General features: G+C 35.6%; 2 protein-coding genes across 2 annotated transcripts; one reads left to right on the top strand and one right to left on the bottom strand.

Moving 5' to 3' along the window:
- Positions 1–1,074: 1,074 nt before the first annotated feature.
- Positions 1,075–6,937, bottom strand: LOC140779094 (uncharacterized). Its single transcript, XM_073124057.1, has 7 exons — positions 6,830–6,937; positions 5,633–5,737; positions 4,878–5,531; positions 3,159–3,229; positions 1,846–2,241; positions 1,633–1,712; positions 1,075–1,544 (listed from the first exon to the last, which is right to left on the bottom strand). Exons 1-6 carry the CDS (start codon positions 6,834–6,836, stop codon positions 1,656–1,658), a joined length of 1,290 nt encoding a protein of 429 aa, XP_072980158.1. The 5' UTR covers positions 6,837–6,937; the 3' UTR covers positions 1,075–1,544; positions 1,633–1,655.
- A 6,602-nt stretch (positions 6,938–13,539) lies between these two features.
- On the top strand, positions 13,540–16,127 carry LOC140779881 (two-component response regulator ORR9-like). Its single transcript, XM_073125199.1, has 5 exons — positions 13,540–14,006; positions 14,090–14,181; positions 14,280–14,357; positions 14,469–14,539; positions 15,464–16,127. The coding sequence occupies exons 1-5, from the start codon at positions 13,904–13,906 to the stop codon at positions 15,819–15,821; spliced, it is 702 nt and encodes a 233-aa protein (XP_072981300.1). The 5' UTR covers positions 13,540–13,903; the 3' UTR covers positions 15,822–16,127.
- The last annotated feature ends 331 nt before the right edge of the window (positions 16,128–16,458 follow it).

The following is a 16,458-nucleotide window of genomic DNA, read 5'->3' on the forward strand; positions in this document are numbered from 1 at the left end:
AGACTTGTAACTACCAGTAATTGGAGAATATTGCATGACCTGAATGATCATCATAAAAGGTATGATAATAGTTTTAGTTTTTAGATCAACAGGTTCTCTAAGATGGATCTCAAACCTATTCTTGTACAGTGTAAAGAGTTGCATAACCTACCATCTTTCAGCAGTCCACTATGATATATAGGGGAAAAGGGTATATCAAAGGTATGATATAGATTATTGATCAGCTATCTAACAGTTTAAGCTTTCTAGCTAAGAGGTTAAGGAGATTGCATCATATGGAATGTGCATTGTGAGAATCTAGCAAAAAAGAGTGAAGGACCATTGTAGCTATAGCTTTATTAATGTTGTGGATAGGGGCAAAAGATGAACAACCTCACTTTCCACAGCCCTAGAAAGTTGCCCTTGCAAGTGGGGCTGGTATGGGTGGTAGTGGCCCCCTTATCATTCACCATGCTTGCATTTCTTCACTGTTCAAAGAAGAAAAAGAGGAATGGCCAAAGGAGTGGTAATCTACATAGACACATGCAACACCTCCATGTTCACTTTCCACTCAAGGGACCCAATTAATCCCCACAAATTTGCCTTTCTTTTCTTCAGCCATAGGGGCCTCTCTAATAAAGGTTTAAAGTCCAAGTCAAGTGAACCCATTTCATCAGTGGTGTTTGGTGGTGTTTTACAACTTTTTGGTCTCCATCCCCATGCTAGTAGTGGGTGCATAATATTGCCCACTGCTCACATTAGCTCAATTAGCTCAATTCCATTGGGGCCCTTGCAACTTATTTCTTTGAGACCGTTCATGCCCCGTGGTTAAATCTTACTAGCTCATAACAAAAGTCATGAGTTTAAATCTCCCTGAAAATACTTATGCACATGACAGAGGGGCAGGGGATCTCCATAATTAGATACAGGGCGAATATTCAATATACATTGAATTTATGCAGTAGCCCTTGACAATACTTTGTATATCCTATAGTTGATTATATGAGAAAGAGAGAGAGGAAGTCAGAAGTAAACTCATCAGATTCCACTGAGCAAATATACAAAATTACATTGAATACAATATACAGTGGATCCAACATAGCTCCACAATTTCCTTGCCAAAAAGGAAAGAAAAAAAAAACGAGTTCCTATACAAGAAGCCTTCAAGGGGTGAAAAAAAAGGGGGTTTGAGGTATTGTCTGCTGAGAGAACGCTCTATGTACATGGCAAAGAATGCCAATTGAAACTGCAAAAAAGTAACTCTATTCTCTCTACTCTCTAGCAGATTTTTGTATTAGATGGTAATGAAGCAGAATTGCGAAGGTATACCCAATCTGTCATACCATGCGACAGACCACCTTTAGTTTAAGGTAGGTTTCATGGAAATACAAGTCTGCCGGAAATCCTTCTTCAGCGTCATTCTTCTTATTCTATGAAGATGGTAGTATTTTCCATGATCGCTATTTAGTCCTACATATGACTGGTTTTGATTCTGGATGTTTCTGAGAACTTATCATTCCAAATTCCTGCCCTTGAAGCATAAATGTGTTCATCTTGCAGTCAAGCTGAAAGATGTAAAAGATTGTCAAGTAGACAAGAAGAGGCAATAGTAAATAAGAAAACCTTATAACAGAATAGAGGAGTTGAACTTACTTTTCTTTCATTCATCCCAAGCATTACAGGTTTAACAGGGGAAGATAGTTGCAGATCTCCTTCTCTTGAAATATTTTCTTCTGCGGATTACACACACACAAAAAAGCAAAGATATTAATGTCTGCTTGGAAAATTATTCCAATGACATTTTTATCCATACATCTCTCTGTCCATATTGCAAACTTAAAATTTAAACTGGCACTGAAATAAAACCTTCATCAGTCCTTTAGGGAGCACAATGTCATTGTCATCAGCATCAAGAGAATACCAGCCCTTTTGTTTCATCAGCTTAGGTCCTGTCAGATCCTTTCTCTCTGAAACTAGAGAGTTGAAGTTATAACTCCGATGAGGATATAACTTGTCGGTATCAGCTATTTGGGAATTTATATAAATATGGTGCTCAAGTCTGTTGTAGTCAGATGCTTTTTCTGCAAAATCTTCAACTTGAAATGGCACAAAATTACTGCTCTCGGGAAATGAAAGCTTTTGGTTTAAGTGGCATCTTGCAACATCGCTTTGACAATGAAATCCCTGCAGTTTCCTCTTCAAGCCAGAACCTTTTTGATGTGAATTGCTGGAAAGCACTCCATTGCTACAATTATGATACACCTGGAAGAAGTTGAAGTTCTTAAATATAAAGCATAGAGACCAGATAAGCAATGAGAAACAGTCTGTCCAGATACTTTGCATTGCAAGTCCAATATTGTCTTCTAAAAAACTGTCAGTATAAATGCCCTTTACTACAGATATTTTATGATTTCTGCTAATTGATAATGTACAGAATATGAAAAAGTGAAGACCTTTTAGAATCAGGAGAAACTGTGACAATTCTTCAAATATTAAGTACTTTTAGAACTTCCAAAAACTAGCAATGGCAAAAATTGCATTTTGAATCCCATGGATTTTCCTTTCTTAATATATATAACAAAAGTACTGCTTCAATATCAGCTTAGTTATAACATTTTTATTTGGCACCCTAGAAAAAAGGAGCATCATATTCCTTGATTCATTGGAATGAATGCTCTTTTCCCAACCAAAATCTCTCCGTCCCACTTATCAGGAAATAAACCCTTAATCCTCATCCTTACACATTTTCTAGTCGACAGTGGCACGATGTCAAGTGAAAAGCAATAATAAGCATGTGGCTCATCAAGTATTGCCAGCATGGGGTGTACCGGCAATCCGAAAATGGTCAAGGGACTGAATACTGGTCAACCAGAAAAAATAGTGATCCTACCAATATTATTATCCTTTTAAATCATGGGAGAAAAAATCAATTTTATTATTAGACAATAAGAGTTTCAATATCAATGAACAGAACCTTCAAGGAGAAAAGGAAATTTCTTGTAGTCCTCCAAAGAAGAGCTGCATAAAATTGAAAAAACTCACACATGTTCTTTTTTGTATTAAAAAAATGTATAATTGTTACTTTTAGAAGTGCATATTGATTACCAATGGAAGTAGTTATCAATTCAAAATGGAAAGTGAAAGAGGATGTCATGCTGTAGAAAAATCTGAAAACATACCGTACAATTACTCGTGACCCTACAGATGCTACAGGGACTCCTCGCCTCAAAATCTCTCACAAAGTATGGCCCTACCATATTTTTTCGAAGGAAATGAAAACCAAGCAGTTAGCCTCAAATAATTGAACATAAAGACTTGAACTTTTAACAAGAGAAGTCACAAAATAGCCAAAATTAGACACACATCACCTGCATGCATCAAAATGCAATAAGTACCAACACATCTAAGCTCCTTGATATATTACTAGCATCCTCGAGTAAAAATATAAATATCTATATATGATCTTGTACTTTTCTTTGTACACAAAGAGACTGGTCCTCAATTAAATTGCTGGGGTTGTAAAGCCAATCTTGTCACACCAGTTAAAGTATAAGATTTCAGGCAAAGTTTTTGTTCTTTAGATAAGTTAATGTTGATGATCAAGTTCTTGAGATCTTCAAGTCAAAGCAACTGTCTCGTGATATCAGGAATGGGTTTCGTGTGCACTAGATTTAAAGCCAGACATTTTCCTTACCATAAAAGGTCATTTGGTAGCCAATCTCAGGTTTAGCTGCCATCTAATCAACATGTGTATTCAGAGTTGTTTCCCTCTGTCTGCCATTTCTCCATGCACACATATCGCTTATTCCCATCTTGCACGTGCAAACTCAGAATCATTTTTCTACCCTCACTAAATAGATGGAAATTTTTTGGGCTGTTATACATTTATTCAGACAAGATATGCCAAGGACGGACTACTTATACAGTTATATGATGAAAACTAACGATGTCAAATACTTGTATTGACTATTGAGGCGACCCTCCAAGCCCAACATTCTCTGTCAACCCATCATTCTTGTTAACATTGACACCTTTTTCTACATGTAAGTCATAAATATCAAGCAGGTGATGGTAGAAACTGCTTGATAGGACTTTCCTTGTACAAATATGATGCAACATTTTTTAAAGCTGCACAGTTACAAGGATCTATTGGGAAGACTAGCAAGAAATTGAATATAAGGACACCATTAGAGGTTGTATCATGATATCTAAGATGCAGCAACTTGGAAAGGAGGATTTGCAGCAATCAGATTCAATTAGAAGGTTTAGAACTCACTATAACAGATCCAAACTAATTGAACCATCAATGTCAAAACAAAAAAAAAACATATAAAAAGAGGCATCCACACCTCAAAGCCAAATATATTATTCATCTTCCCATTTAGCCACAAATTCAACAGAAGGCATGCTAAATTGAACAAACAGAAAGAAGAGATATGGTTGCAACCCTACAAGTAGAGTTATAGGTATCTTCTCGTTTAAATAATATATAAAACTGGAAATATGTTCTTTATAATAATATTCCTTAATTACATGTGCATATGCAAATATGATTTTGACAAAATTCCATAGTAGATATGGATGAGGATCTTTTAGTAACCACTTATTCTGATGATTTATTTAAAGCCAGAGGTACATTATGATGTGTAGGAACGATGAACTTATGTATGAACAACCATGATGAACTAGCCCTTTCACAATTTAACAAGTAAGGTCACAACTTCTCTATGCAGGAAAAGAGAGAAGCCAAATGCTCAGATGGTCCAATTGCAGAAACAGTAGATATAGATTATTATGAACGAAGAGGTAACATAATTGATAATGATGGCGATGATGAGAGTATAGCTGAATGAATGCTTAGATTAGGGGACAAAGAAAAAGGAAAATTAAATTATTACCATTATGTGTAACACTTATTGGTGAATCGAATGCACCAGGTGGAAGCGGGTCAAAAATGACTCCAAGTGGAGGACCATCTTCACGATAATGTCTTCCTAGTTTCCATTTAGCAAAAGTGATGGTAGAACTCCCATCCACAACATTCAAACATGAATATCTCTGGTCACTCATGTGTCTTCCGCTATTTGCAGCCCTTGAGTTCATTAACGTGTAATTATCGCTCTGGAATGAAGATCTCAAATGTTCCTTATAGCAAGGACTCTCATTCTGGTGTAGCATTCTTTCATATGATGTTGAGCTACTTCCTGAAAAATGATCATCTACAGCAGTATAACATCCATTACTGATATATTGACCACCCTGCTCATGTGCAACAATTACAGATGAACAATTATGACCATAAGACCTTTTGCTTTCTACTTCTCTCGGATCAAAATGTGTTTCCCCCTGTTTGGTGCTGCTACATGCTTCCTGTACGAGACCACCAGCATAACCATTTATTATATTGTGTTTCCCTTTCAGCTGGGCTTCACCTTGCATCAACTTCTTGTCTTTCAACCTTCTGTGACAAAACCAAACAGAAACCTGCTTCTCTGACAACCCTATTTGTTTTGCAAACAGCAGCTTCATTGACTCACTAGGGTATTTGTGCCCTGGGAAACATAATTATGCAAATTCAGTAATGTGTACTTGAGCCAGAAAAAGAAACCAAATTATCATCATAGTCATGGAACAACAAAAGCAGCATACATACCCTTATAAAGATTCTCCAAGGCCTCAATTTGTGCAGGGGTCTTTAGCTTTCTCTTGCTTTTTTCAGGAGAAAGTGTATCCTCCTGCTCATATATGTCGTATGACCCTGAAATTGACGAAAATAGTAATAAATTTTCTAGGAAAGGCTAAAAGGTATAAGATGCAGCTATGTTTTGAACAAAATTAAGGTGACTCTGGTCTTAAAGTCTGGGAACTAAACAAATATGGAGACGTAGTTCTTGCAGAAACTCTAAGGAAAAAGACATATCACATTAAAAGGATAACAACCTAAGATATTCAGTAATTCTAAATTATATTGCAATTGCCTATGAGATAGGAGATGACAGAAATATTTTCTCACACGTACCATATATAACCTTCAAGTTTGCAATTTCAAATGCTTCTATAAGGTGCAATACCTCCATGGAAGCATTTTATCAGCAAAACCTCCGAAAAATACATAGAGTAGTTTGTGAAGGATAAACACCTACATTTATCTCGTTACAAGAGAAATATTTTTATCCCAGTGGATACCAAATAATTTCTCCATAAATGGAGTGCCATAAATTTAGACTTTTACTTCCATCTTCCAAATGTATATAATACCATGACTACATAATAGCAAATTCTGATCATTGATAGGAGCACCTCTAGTATAAACTTCTTTTCCTTGCATTTTGCCTTAAATTCTCAAGAAAAAGATGACATATTGCATAGCTACGATCTAAAATAACTAAACTACTACACCTCACAACTGTAAATCTTAGCATTTCGCAGTAACATAATTAGCACTCATTGAGAACCTTAGGAAAAAAAAACACCTTATTTGCTCCAAATTCCAAAATCCTTGAATGAGAACATAATTTAGGAAGCCTAATAGACAAGTTTCCCTCATTCAACGCGTGGGGGAAAAGCCCTTCCCGTAGCACCGCCCTCAACCACAAGAATACGGCAATATCATTGCCTCCAAAACCAACTCAAACAATTTACCGATCACAATCCAAACAAAACCCATTACAGAACAAACAATAATTTTCCAAGAAAACAAGGAACACCCCCACGAATCGCAGAACGAAGAGGGTCTTCGTGAAATGCAAACCGATGCATGACTCAAACAAGGAAGACCCAAGGAAGGAAACAACTTTTTAGAGGAAAATGCGGAGTGTATGGGTTGAAGAGGGGTTCCAAATTCCAATACCTTCCATGGCGGGAGGAGGGAAGATGGATGAAGTCGAGGATTCTTCTCCTTGGTCCAGTAGAAACTACTCTTCTCGAGAAGGAAACGACATTGGTGACTAAAACGCGCGAGAGAGGAGGAGGAAGCGTGAATTCTTTGCAGGTTTTTTCTTTTATTATTATTATTATTATTATTATTATTATTATTATTATCTGAATGCAATGCTTCGGGAACCGGCAAGAGACCACGATTTGCATCTGATTCTTAAGTTAAGTAAATTAGAGAAAATTACAAATAAGTCCCTCTCTTTTTATTATTTATTAAAAAATAGATTTTTATATAATAGCCATAAAAAAACTTTTAAATTATCATAATTATAGCTACATTGTTCCGTGAGTTAAATCAAACTGATTATAATTGAAAATTAAACTTAGATTCAAAATAGACCATTTTATTTTCGGATAAATTATTTAAAATAATTTCATATCTATCCAATACTTTATCACATACCATAATACAGTGAAAACTATTCTCTTTTTAATAAATATCGTTGATAAAGATTCTCATTCTAAAAGAATTTATTTACATATGTTTGTTAAATTTATCATAATTTTTTAGGAATATCTGATAAAACTCACTAAATAACAATTATGAAAAAAAAATCAAAAGATTTTAGTGACAATTATAATATATTAAAATTTTTAAATGGCAATTATGTAAAAATCATAAAAAGTTTTATTCACATTATAGCTAAAATATATGTTATTATTTGCAATTTTCTCAATAAATTAATTATGACCTTTTTCTTAATCTCAGTTTCTTACTTTCTTCGTAAGAAAGTTAAAAAAAATTTAAATGTTTTAATATTTTCAAAAAATAAACTCAACGGATACATTAGCATATATCTAACAAGTAACAACGCATCCAGATCCACCACTTTGATAAGTTGGTATCAAATTTTAATCCAAATGTAGAAGCTTCTATTTATATCATGCATTATCTTACTATGGAAAATCATAATTATTTACAACATTTTTTTAATAGATAACCATCAACAACATTCTAAGAGATTTATAAACTAATAATATGAGAAGTATTTTTTGGACGGCATTGTGGGGGGCAAATTAGGGTACCCAAAAGCATTGCTCATTGTGAATAGATGGGTTTGCTGTTTATATAATATGATTTATTGCTTGTTCTATTATTCTGGTAACCTATATGCAATTGTTTGTTCTCCTTTGAAGGGCAGCTATGATCATATAATAGCCTACCCTCAAATTAGCACTACTCTATTAAGGTTGGAAAGGTTGGAAACTTGTAGTCCATAACATAAATAGGAAAGTTATTAATTGCTAAAAGAAAAGTTTTTTTTTTCTTTTTTTTCTTAAGAGAATAGTTGCTAAGAGAAAGTTAGAGTTTCTTTTATTTTTTTTATGGAGAGGTGGAAATTTAATAGTGTCTGAATTAACTTGAGCATACTCATTCAATATGAGCCTCTTTAATTGAACAACAGATAATAAACATCCTGTTGTGTTTTATCCTATATAAAGTTGATAAAAATGAACCAATTTGATTCGAATCGAATTTAATTCTTTGACTATTTAGCTCGAGCTCATGCTAAGTCTAAGCTCACTTAACTCTTCACGACCCTACTTACAATTAGTTGTTACCTAACGGTTAACCTCCACGCAAGTGGAGCTATAATATTAATCAAAGATATTTTAGTCAATAGATGATGATTATTTTTATTTTTATAGTCCTAAATTTTCAATATTCAACTTTTTGGAAGTCCTTAAAAAATCATCTTGCTTATGTTTTTCTCTAAATTATCCTACCATATATTAGTTGACTTTTATTATGCTTTTCGGATGTTCTCAAACCTCAATAGCCCGAAACTCTTAAAATTGTGATATAATAAGCTGCATATCCTATTAGGGCGTGCCGGTGAGAAGGCATGTTTAAAGACATAATATGCATCGTTGGTATGTTATCTAATAACTAGTAAAGTTTTTAGGTTAAATAATAATGTAACAAAATCATTGAGGAGCACTGTACTAGAAAAAGATTTGCATCTTCCATTTGATCTACCTGAGGATTAACCAATGTGAGCCAACCTAAAATTAATTAAAAACAGTAGAAAAGATGCCCTATTTTGGTGCACCAGATAGGACTTGTAACCCTGGGCATTTGGGCTGAAATTTATACAAACATTTAAGCCCATAGGCCCTCGTCATTGTAAAGGATAAAAGACCAAAAGGATACTCTACTCTACATCCCAAACTATAGTTTGTAATTTGCAACACTATCTCTTTCTAAGTTTTTGATCGACGTCTCATAGTTAACTCGTGTGAAATGAACTATGACTCGGTATCACATTGCTCCCCTGAGATGTAAACACGCGTATTTTGTCTTTTGAAATGAACTATGACCCAGTATCATATTGCTACCCTGAGATGTAAACATACGCATATTTTGTTCTCTAAGATGATACTAGATTCTTCCACTTATTTCGAAGAAAAATTAAAATTGAAACAGAAAAAGAAACCATGAATCATTGCTATGCTCCAAAAAGGACCCAAATCATATCCTAGCATCTCTCTTTTTTGTACACACTGACAGTGTACAGTCCCATTCAAGCATCGCAACAAGGGAATATTCTTATGGACCATGTCACATAGTAATAATAATCAATCAATCCACGTGGCCCCCCCTCCTTTCCTGGAAGCAAGGTTTTGATGCTGTCTCACTTGTTGCCACCCCACCCCAAAATCTTGTGTCCACCCCCCTGATCCCATGGTCTCCTACAACCTCTACAGCTCCAGTGCACCCGTACATCCCCATATGCTTGTCTCTTTGCCTCTTGATCATGGATTCCAGGGACCATCTTTAGCTCTTGTGTTCTTCCTTATTCTAGGCATTAAAATCCTTGGAAGAAAGCAAGCATCACTTGATATCTGATTCTTATGAATGCCTTGATCATTGTTTACAAGCTTCTCTAAATTTAACAGTGCCCAAGTTAACTGAGAAAAAAAATAAAAAAAACTCAGACAACTGCATTTGATAGTGAGTGAGATGGATAATATATTCTCCTCCCTCTGCTCTTGATGCAGAAGAATAATACCAAGTTGTGGTCTGGATTACAGTGAGGATAGATATTGAGCCAAAACAGCAATGATCATTCAGCAAGAATGGAGTAGTGCTCATTTATGCCATCTCTAACAATTCAAACAGCATAGTCCTTTAAATATAGTAGATTAAATTATTTTCATGGAAGAAAAAAAGCCAGCATTGAATGAGTCATGTCAAGTTTAAGAGACATATCAATCAGAAAGCAATGTTCAGAAGCTATTTCTGGCCCTTAGAACTATTTATTAGGCATCAGAAAACCCCAGAAAGAATTACTATGATGTTGGAGATACCATTAGCAGCAAGTAACTTCAATCCAATAGTTGCTTGGATTCACAAACCTTCAACTGCAAGTAGAACAAATCAGCATATTTCCTTCTGAATATGGCATTGACTTTCTTTGTGCCTCCTGCATGAATCATGTGGAGTTTAATCTATTAAGCAACACAGGTATCCTTCTTAATTAAACCACAATAAATAGATTAAGAATAGAGAGAAAAAATATATATATTTCATGTTGAAGAAAAATTAACGATTACGCGTTAGTTAAAACTTGCAAGGAATACAATCTAAATTTCCATTAAGGATATCTTAGAGCAGTACTCCTGTAATCCCCCTATACAAATTATGGTTGTGGAGAAAAGATAGATCTAAATCTATTAGATGTGAAGTATAACCAAACCCATTCACTCTCCAAAAGCAATTGAAAGCTAAGTTCTTTCAACACAATATATTTGGGTAGCAAAAGGAGTTAAGCATATCTTTTATGCCATATATTGTGAGCTAGAAAATAGAAAGAAAAGGGTGGGGGGGGGGGGGGGGGGGGGGGAATCTTCTCGCAGCTGCCACTTTCATTACAAGCATTAGATTTGTTGCTGTCTGGCTTCCTTCTGGATGCTATCTCTTGTTGCGTTCTTTAGAATTCTTGGTGTAATTAAAGCTTTACGTTGACCTACCAAAAGAAAAATATTTCTTGGGGCCCCACAAAGATCTCAAAATGCATGTCTTTCTAGGTGGGTCAAATTCTAGTCCTTTTCTTCCCTCTATTCACAATATCTTTCAAATTTATCTACTTGTTTGTTATTGAGGCTTGAATTCATTTGTTTGTAGACGGAAGTCGGTGTGTAGGTAGGAAAAAATTCAATAAGTAGGATGGGTGATAGATTTTGGCTCACTCCTCCCTCAAATATAGAGACAAAAACAAGCATAATTCTATGTAAGTTGAAGCTTCTAGGATAGTTGCAGGTTTGTAAGCTATTAGGTAACAAACTAATAATATTTTATGCGGTATAAGAATACGCAATGTGAAATAAATATCATGGATTAACTATGTATCGTACTTTAAGTTATTTTAATGCATGCATGGAAATATATTTTAACCCTCGATTAAAATTTTTAACATAAACACTTAACCCTATATAGTTCAGACTAGAATACAGCCGTTAGTTTACGAGTTAATAATAGAGATGTACATTAATCATTTTAATATATTTTTCTTGATGAAATAAGTTGGTATCAATTATTTAGATACGGTCTCTTTGTATATAGATGAAAAAAAATAACAGTTTCACTTTAATTTAAACTATATAAGAATTAATTACTTTAAGTTTTAAAAAAAAAAAGTATATAGAAGTTACTTGCACGCCAAACACGAGTAAAGTATAATTTTGCTCACAATTATAAAATATAAGCCCTTTTTAGTGACTAAAGATGCTGCATCACTGGATGCAATGAATGATTTAAAATCGACCAAGATAAGTGAAAGATGAGATACTTTTCAGCACATTAGTGGATTCAAAGTTGACACATACTGAATCACCCACCATAGAGGTGAAATTACAAAGACTATGAAAAGGAGACTTTCTAAAAGATAGAAGAGGCAAAGAGAAAAACAAAATATGAGACAAAATGCTCAACTAGTTTGATTAGTTTATATATATATATATACATATGAAAAAATAAAATCCATGGCCTAAGTGGTTTGATTAGAATATTTCTCCAACACAGCAAGTTCTACAAGAAGATATATTACACCACTAATGTGGATCAAGTATGTATAAAAAGCTTATGCCATGAGTTCAACTCCACCTATTTTAAAAAGGTTTGGAAAGTCTTGAATCATCTAGAAAGCCAGTATGCTCTAATCAATAAACAAATAGCCAAAGGAAGCCATTTAATATTCATCATGAAACACGAGGAGAAACCTCCTCAAAGCTCTGTACATTATTTATCAAAATAAATTTCGACTCTCATGATATAAGTTAATATTAAAATAAAAAATATTCTACAGTTTGATGCTTTATTAAATAAAGAAAGTCGCTCTTTTATCATATAAAGTGTTGAATTATTCAACAATGTTTGGAAGAATATAGTCTGTTGTGGATATAATATAGAGCCACGAAGATAATAAAAGACAAACATTAAAAATAAATTGACCCTTAAATAACTTTGTATTAATAGAAAATATCAAACAATTATCTTCCCTATAATTTTTTTTCTCTAAAAATAATATTAAAATAAATCCCAGAGAGAATCTTAAATTCATCCTAGGACAATCACATAATCATTTTTTTACATTAAAAGACAGCAATGGATGACTAACAAAAGAAAGTATTTTATAAATTATATATTTAGAAGAGTCAAAGCATCAATATAAAAAGTGAGCAATAGTTCAAAATTATCTGCATGCTTATCCATATATATATATATATATATATATATATATATATATTCTAACAATGTAGATTATGACCGGCAAATTAACCTCTTTGCCAAACTATTTTGATGTCATGTTGAGCACCATTAAATATAAGCTAATAACTTAATTAGCGACTTATATTAAAATCTAAAATTACTAAGATTAGGAGAGGGAGAGAGAAAAAAAAAGACTTAATTTTTTTTTCTAGCGATATTTCAAATCTATATATACTATCTCCTACAAAACGCACATAGTTTTATATTTAAATTTTAAAATACATTTGGAAGCGTAATAGAAAAAGAGAAAAGGGGAAAAAAGTGAGGAAGGCATGAACGAAAACGTTTGAGCAAATCCAGCATGAGGTGTCACCGAGCTCCCATCAACTCATGATACATTGTATCCACCGGGATGGGGCCCATCACCCGTGCCAAATATACCGAATGGTACGGAAAGATATAGTAGCCCAGCCCCTGTTGTTAATTGTGAACTTGCGAACGCTCCTTTCTTTTCTTTCACTTGGTTTCGTTTTAACTCGCATTATCCTAATCCACCCTCGTTTCTCGTTTTACTCCCTTATTATTATTATTATTATTATTATTAATAAGAGAGAGAGAGAGAGAGAGAGAGAGAGAGAGAGAGAGAGCAACGACCGCATGATTTCTCCCAACTGGAAAAGGGTCGACACCGCTGACGTCACCGGATCTCCGCCTCGGATTGGGTGGGCCGCTCCTTTTATCCTGCCCCCGCGGAACACCCTAACGGACCTTCACATCGTCCCGTCGCGACTCTTGGAGATCGCGCTGGCGCGATGAGTCTGAATGATAGCTTGTCGTTGCGATGGGCCTGAGGAGCAACTTAAGAGGACCCCCCGTGATAAAAACAAGAGCAGTAGCCAGTAGGAGAAGGAAAGGGGGTCGGTCACTTTGCTTGGACTGGACTCCAATTGGAAGGGAAAAAAAATAGGAAGAAGAAGAAGAAGAAGAAATTAAAAATTGGAGTGGTTTCTAGAGGAGAGATTTTTGGGGTGAAATCTGGTCGGGTCTTGCTTTCCAAGGGGTGGTGGGATTTAGGATTTGGGTGGGTGGGTGTTTTATATCCCATTTCCTTTGCATTCTTAATACAAGAATCATCCATCTTGGAAAGGAAAAAAAGAGAGCTACCAACCAATACCAAAAACCAATCCACACCTTTTCTGCTTGCTATAAATCCCATCCTTTCCTGCTTCTCTGCTGGTATTCTTGTGGTGGTAGTGGTGGAGGAGAAGAAGAAAGATGGCTGTTGACGCAGAGACGCAGTTCCATGTCCTGGCTGTGGATGACAGCCTCATTGATAGAAAGCTCATCGAGAGGCTCCTCAAGAACTCATCCTACCAAGGTAGTTCATCGAATGGAGAAGATTTGAGACACACCCAACTCATATTTTGATCATATTTTAACATGGGTTTCTGGTGTTTTTAGTTACCACTGTGGATTCTGGGAGCAAGGCTTTGGAGCTGCTGGGTCTGAGGGATGAAGAGACTGACCCACCCTCTGCCTCCCTTGAGCAGCAGGTGATTGGAAAAAAAAACTCTCTCTCTCTCTCTCTCTCTCTGATGATGATGTTTGGATTTTTGTTGAATTTGCATTGAGATGGGTTTTCTGATTGCAGGAGATTGAAGTGAATCTGATCATCACAGACTACTGCATGCCTGGAATGACTGGGTATGACCTGTTGAAGAGGATCAAGGTACCTCCTTTTCCTTCCTCCTTATCAACCCTGACCAATGACGGTGCCTGTTTGTGCACGGTGTCTGTTTGTGCACGGTGTTTATGGAAATTATTCTTGTAATTGGTTCAGGGGTCATCTTCTTTGAAGGACATCCCAGTTGTGATTATGTCTTCTGAGAATGTGCCTTCCAGGATCAACAGGTGAGGTCAACATATTTACTCACATCTTTAGGTTTACTTTGATTCAGTTAGCAAATCTTAACAAAAGCATAGGATGAAAAGAAACCAAGATGATGTATAAGTTCACTTCTCTACTTGGTTGCTGTAGCAATGTACTTGCTGTATGTGAAAGGGCCAAAAATCCAGATTAATAGATGCTTAAATGAACTAGAGTGATTGCTATCAAACTGAAAACAAGATGATGTGTTAAGATATTTTTAGCAAGCTTCTCCTGTAAGTCCTTTCAATTTGATTATATATGTATATATATATATATATATATATATATATATATATATGGAGAGAGAGAGAGAGAGAGAGAGAGCTTGGATTTCTGTACCAAAGGTCTTCTGTTGGTCCCCATAGATAAAGGAAGGGAATTACATTCTGATTTGTTTGGGCCAAAAAAGGCGGAATTCTCTTCCCAAATACCAAGTAATTAATTACTTGATGTGTACTGCAATAAATGCATAGATTTCTTTTTAGCATGAGAAGATGCATATCTTACTGAAAAGGATGCATATCAACGGAAGATTTCTAGTTTGTCATTGACAGATCAACTCACCCACATGTGCACCCATCAATACACAGTACACACCTGTCGCCAGATAAGAATGGCTGCAATTAGTTCCTCTTTTTAACAAAATTCTACTGTGGAGTTGCTTTGCAGTCATCTTTCAGTAGTCATATCTGGAGAGGAATCAGGGACCTAGTAGTCCCTTTTGTGGTAATTTGGTCAAAGGTCCCAAAATCTTTTCCTTCTCCTTGTTAGATCTCCCATGTACTGACTGATGTGATGATAGAATGTGGATTGAAAGAAAGCCCCCTCCCACATTTTGTTCTCTCTTGCTTTGATGTCCAATATGGACTAATATGGACTAATATGGAATGTACTACTGTTCACAGATGCTTGGAAGGAGGAGCAGAAGAATTCTTTCTCAAACCAGTACAGCTTTCAGACATGAAAAAGCTTAAACCTCATTTGCTGAAAGGGAAAAGTAAAGAGCACCAGCAGGAAACGGAACAGGAACAGGAACAGGAAGATAACAACAACATCAGCAGTAGCAGTAGCAGTAGCACTGACTCTAATACCAGCATAAACAATAGCAACAAAAGGAAGGCCATGGATGAAGGGCTTTCACCAGAGGGGACAAGCAGCAACACCACTAATGGCAACAAGAAGAGGAAAGCCATTGATGGAGGAGGACTTTCACTTGAGAGAACAAGACCAAGATTCTCCAGCAGTAGCCTGACAGTAGTGTGAGTTGATGCCCTGAGATCGATCACCCAGCTCAAGAGGCTCCGCAGAGTTTCCTTCTGTTTTGTTTTCTTTTTCTTCTTTAATTATATTTAGCTTTCAATTTTTGGGGGAGGTTTCCTTGTGTGATGCCAGGAAATTAATACACAAACCCATTTGAGTCCACATTTTGTTGTGCTTACATGAACCCATCTCAGAGAAAATGTAAATAATGGAGAAAGAGGGAGGTTAGGAAGATGTTCTACAGTAGGCTGGAACTTTTGGAGTATCAAATACTTAACATTAAATATCAATGACTAGTACTTTTATCAACTTGAATGATCGTGAGAGATTCTGATCTTTTTTTGAGTCAAAGCCTTTTGCAGTGCTCTCAACAATGTTCCAAGCAAGCAGTTGTCAGTAGGCCATTTGATTTCAACTGGACTTGCATCTTTTCTTTCTTCCTCTGGATCACCAAAGTAAAAGTTGACAAGGGAAAGAACATCAGGAGAGTGGATTTGTTTGGTAAAGTCAGAGGAGCATGACCTCTGGAGAATCTAACAGTACCAAAGCCCAAGCATTTGAAATCTTTTACAAAAAAAAGTTTCTTGTGGGTGAGGCATCACATGAGGGCTAAAGCAAAAGTGGGCAAGAAAGTCTCAAC

The sequence above is a fragment of the Typha angustifolia genome, chromosome 15, assembly GCF_048772165.1.
Source record: "Typha angustifolia cultivar Huaian chromosome 15, ASM4877216v1, whole genome shotgun sequence".
Taxonomy (NCBI): Eukaryota; Viridiplantae; Streptophyta; class Magnoliopsida; order Poales; family Typhaceae; genus Typha; species Typha angustifolia.

What these genes read in the sequence shown, in the direction of transcription:
- LOC140779094 (XM_073124057.1), bottom strand. An exon ending in CTTGGAGAATCTTTATAAGG is followed by an intron (nt 5,532 to 5,632) that starts GTATGTATGCTG and finishes TATGTTTCCCAG; the next exon opens with GGCACAAATACCCTAGTGAG. An exon ending in TCCCTAAAGGACTGATGAAG is followed by an intron (nt 1,713 to 1,845) that starts GTTTTATTTCAG and finishes TGTAATCCGCAG; the next exon opens with AAGAAAATATTTCAAGAGAA.
- LOC140779881 (XM_073125199.1), top strand. Translation starts at nt 13,904, where the DNA reads ATGGCTGTTGACGCAGAGACGCAGTTCCATGTCCTGGCTGTGGATGAC. An exon ending in CTGCCTCCCTTGAGCAGCAG is followed by an intron (nt 14,182 to 14,279) that starts GTGATTGGAAAA and finishes TTCTGATTGCAG; the next exon opens with GAGATTGAAGTGAATCTGAT. An exon ending in GTGCCTTCCAGGATCAACAG is followed by an intron (nt 14,540 to 15,463) that starts GTGAGGTCAACA and finishes TACTGTTCACAG; the next exon opens with ATGCTTGGAAGGAGGAGCAG.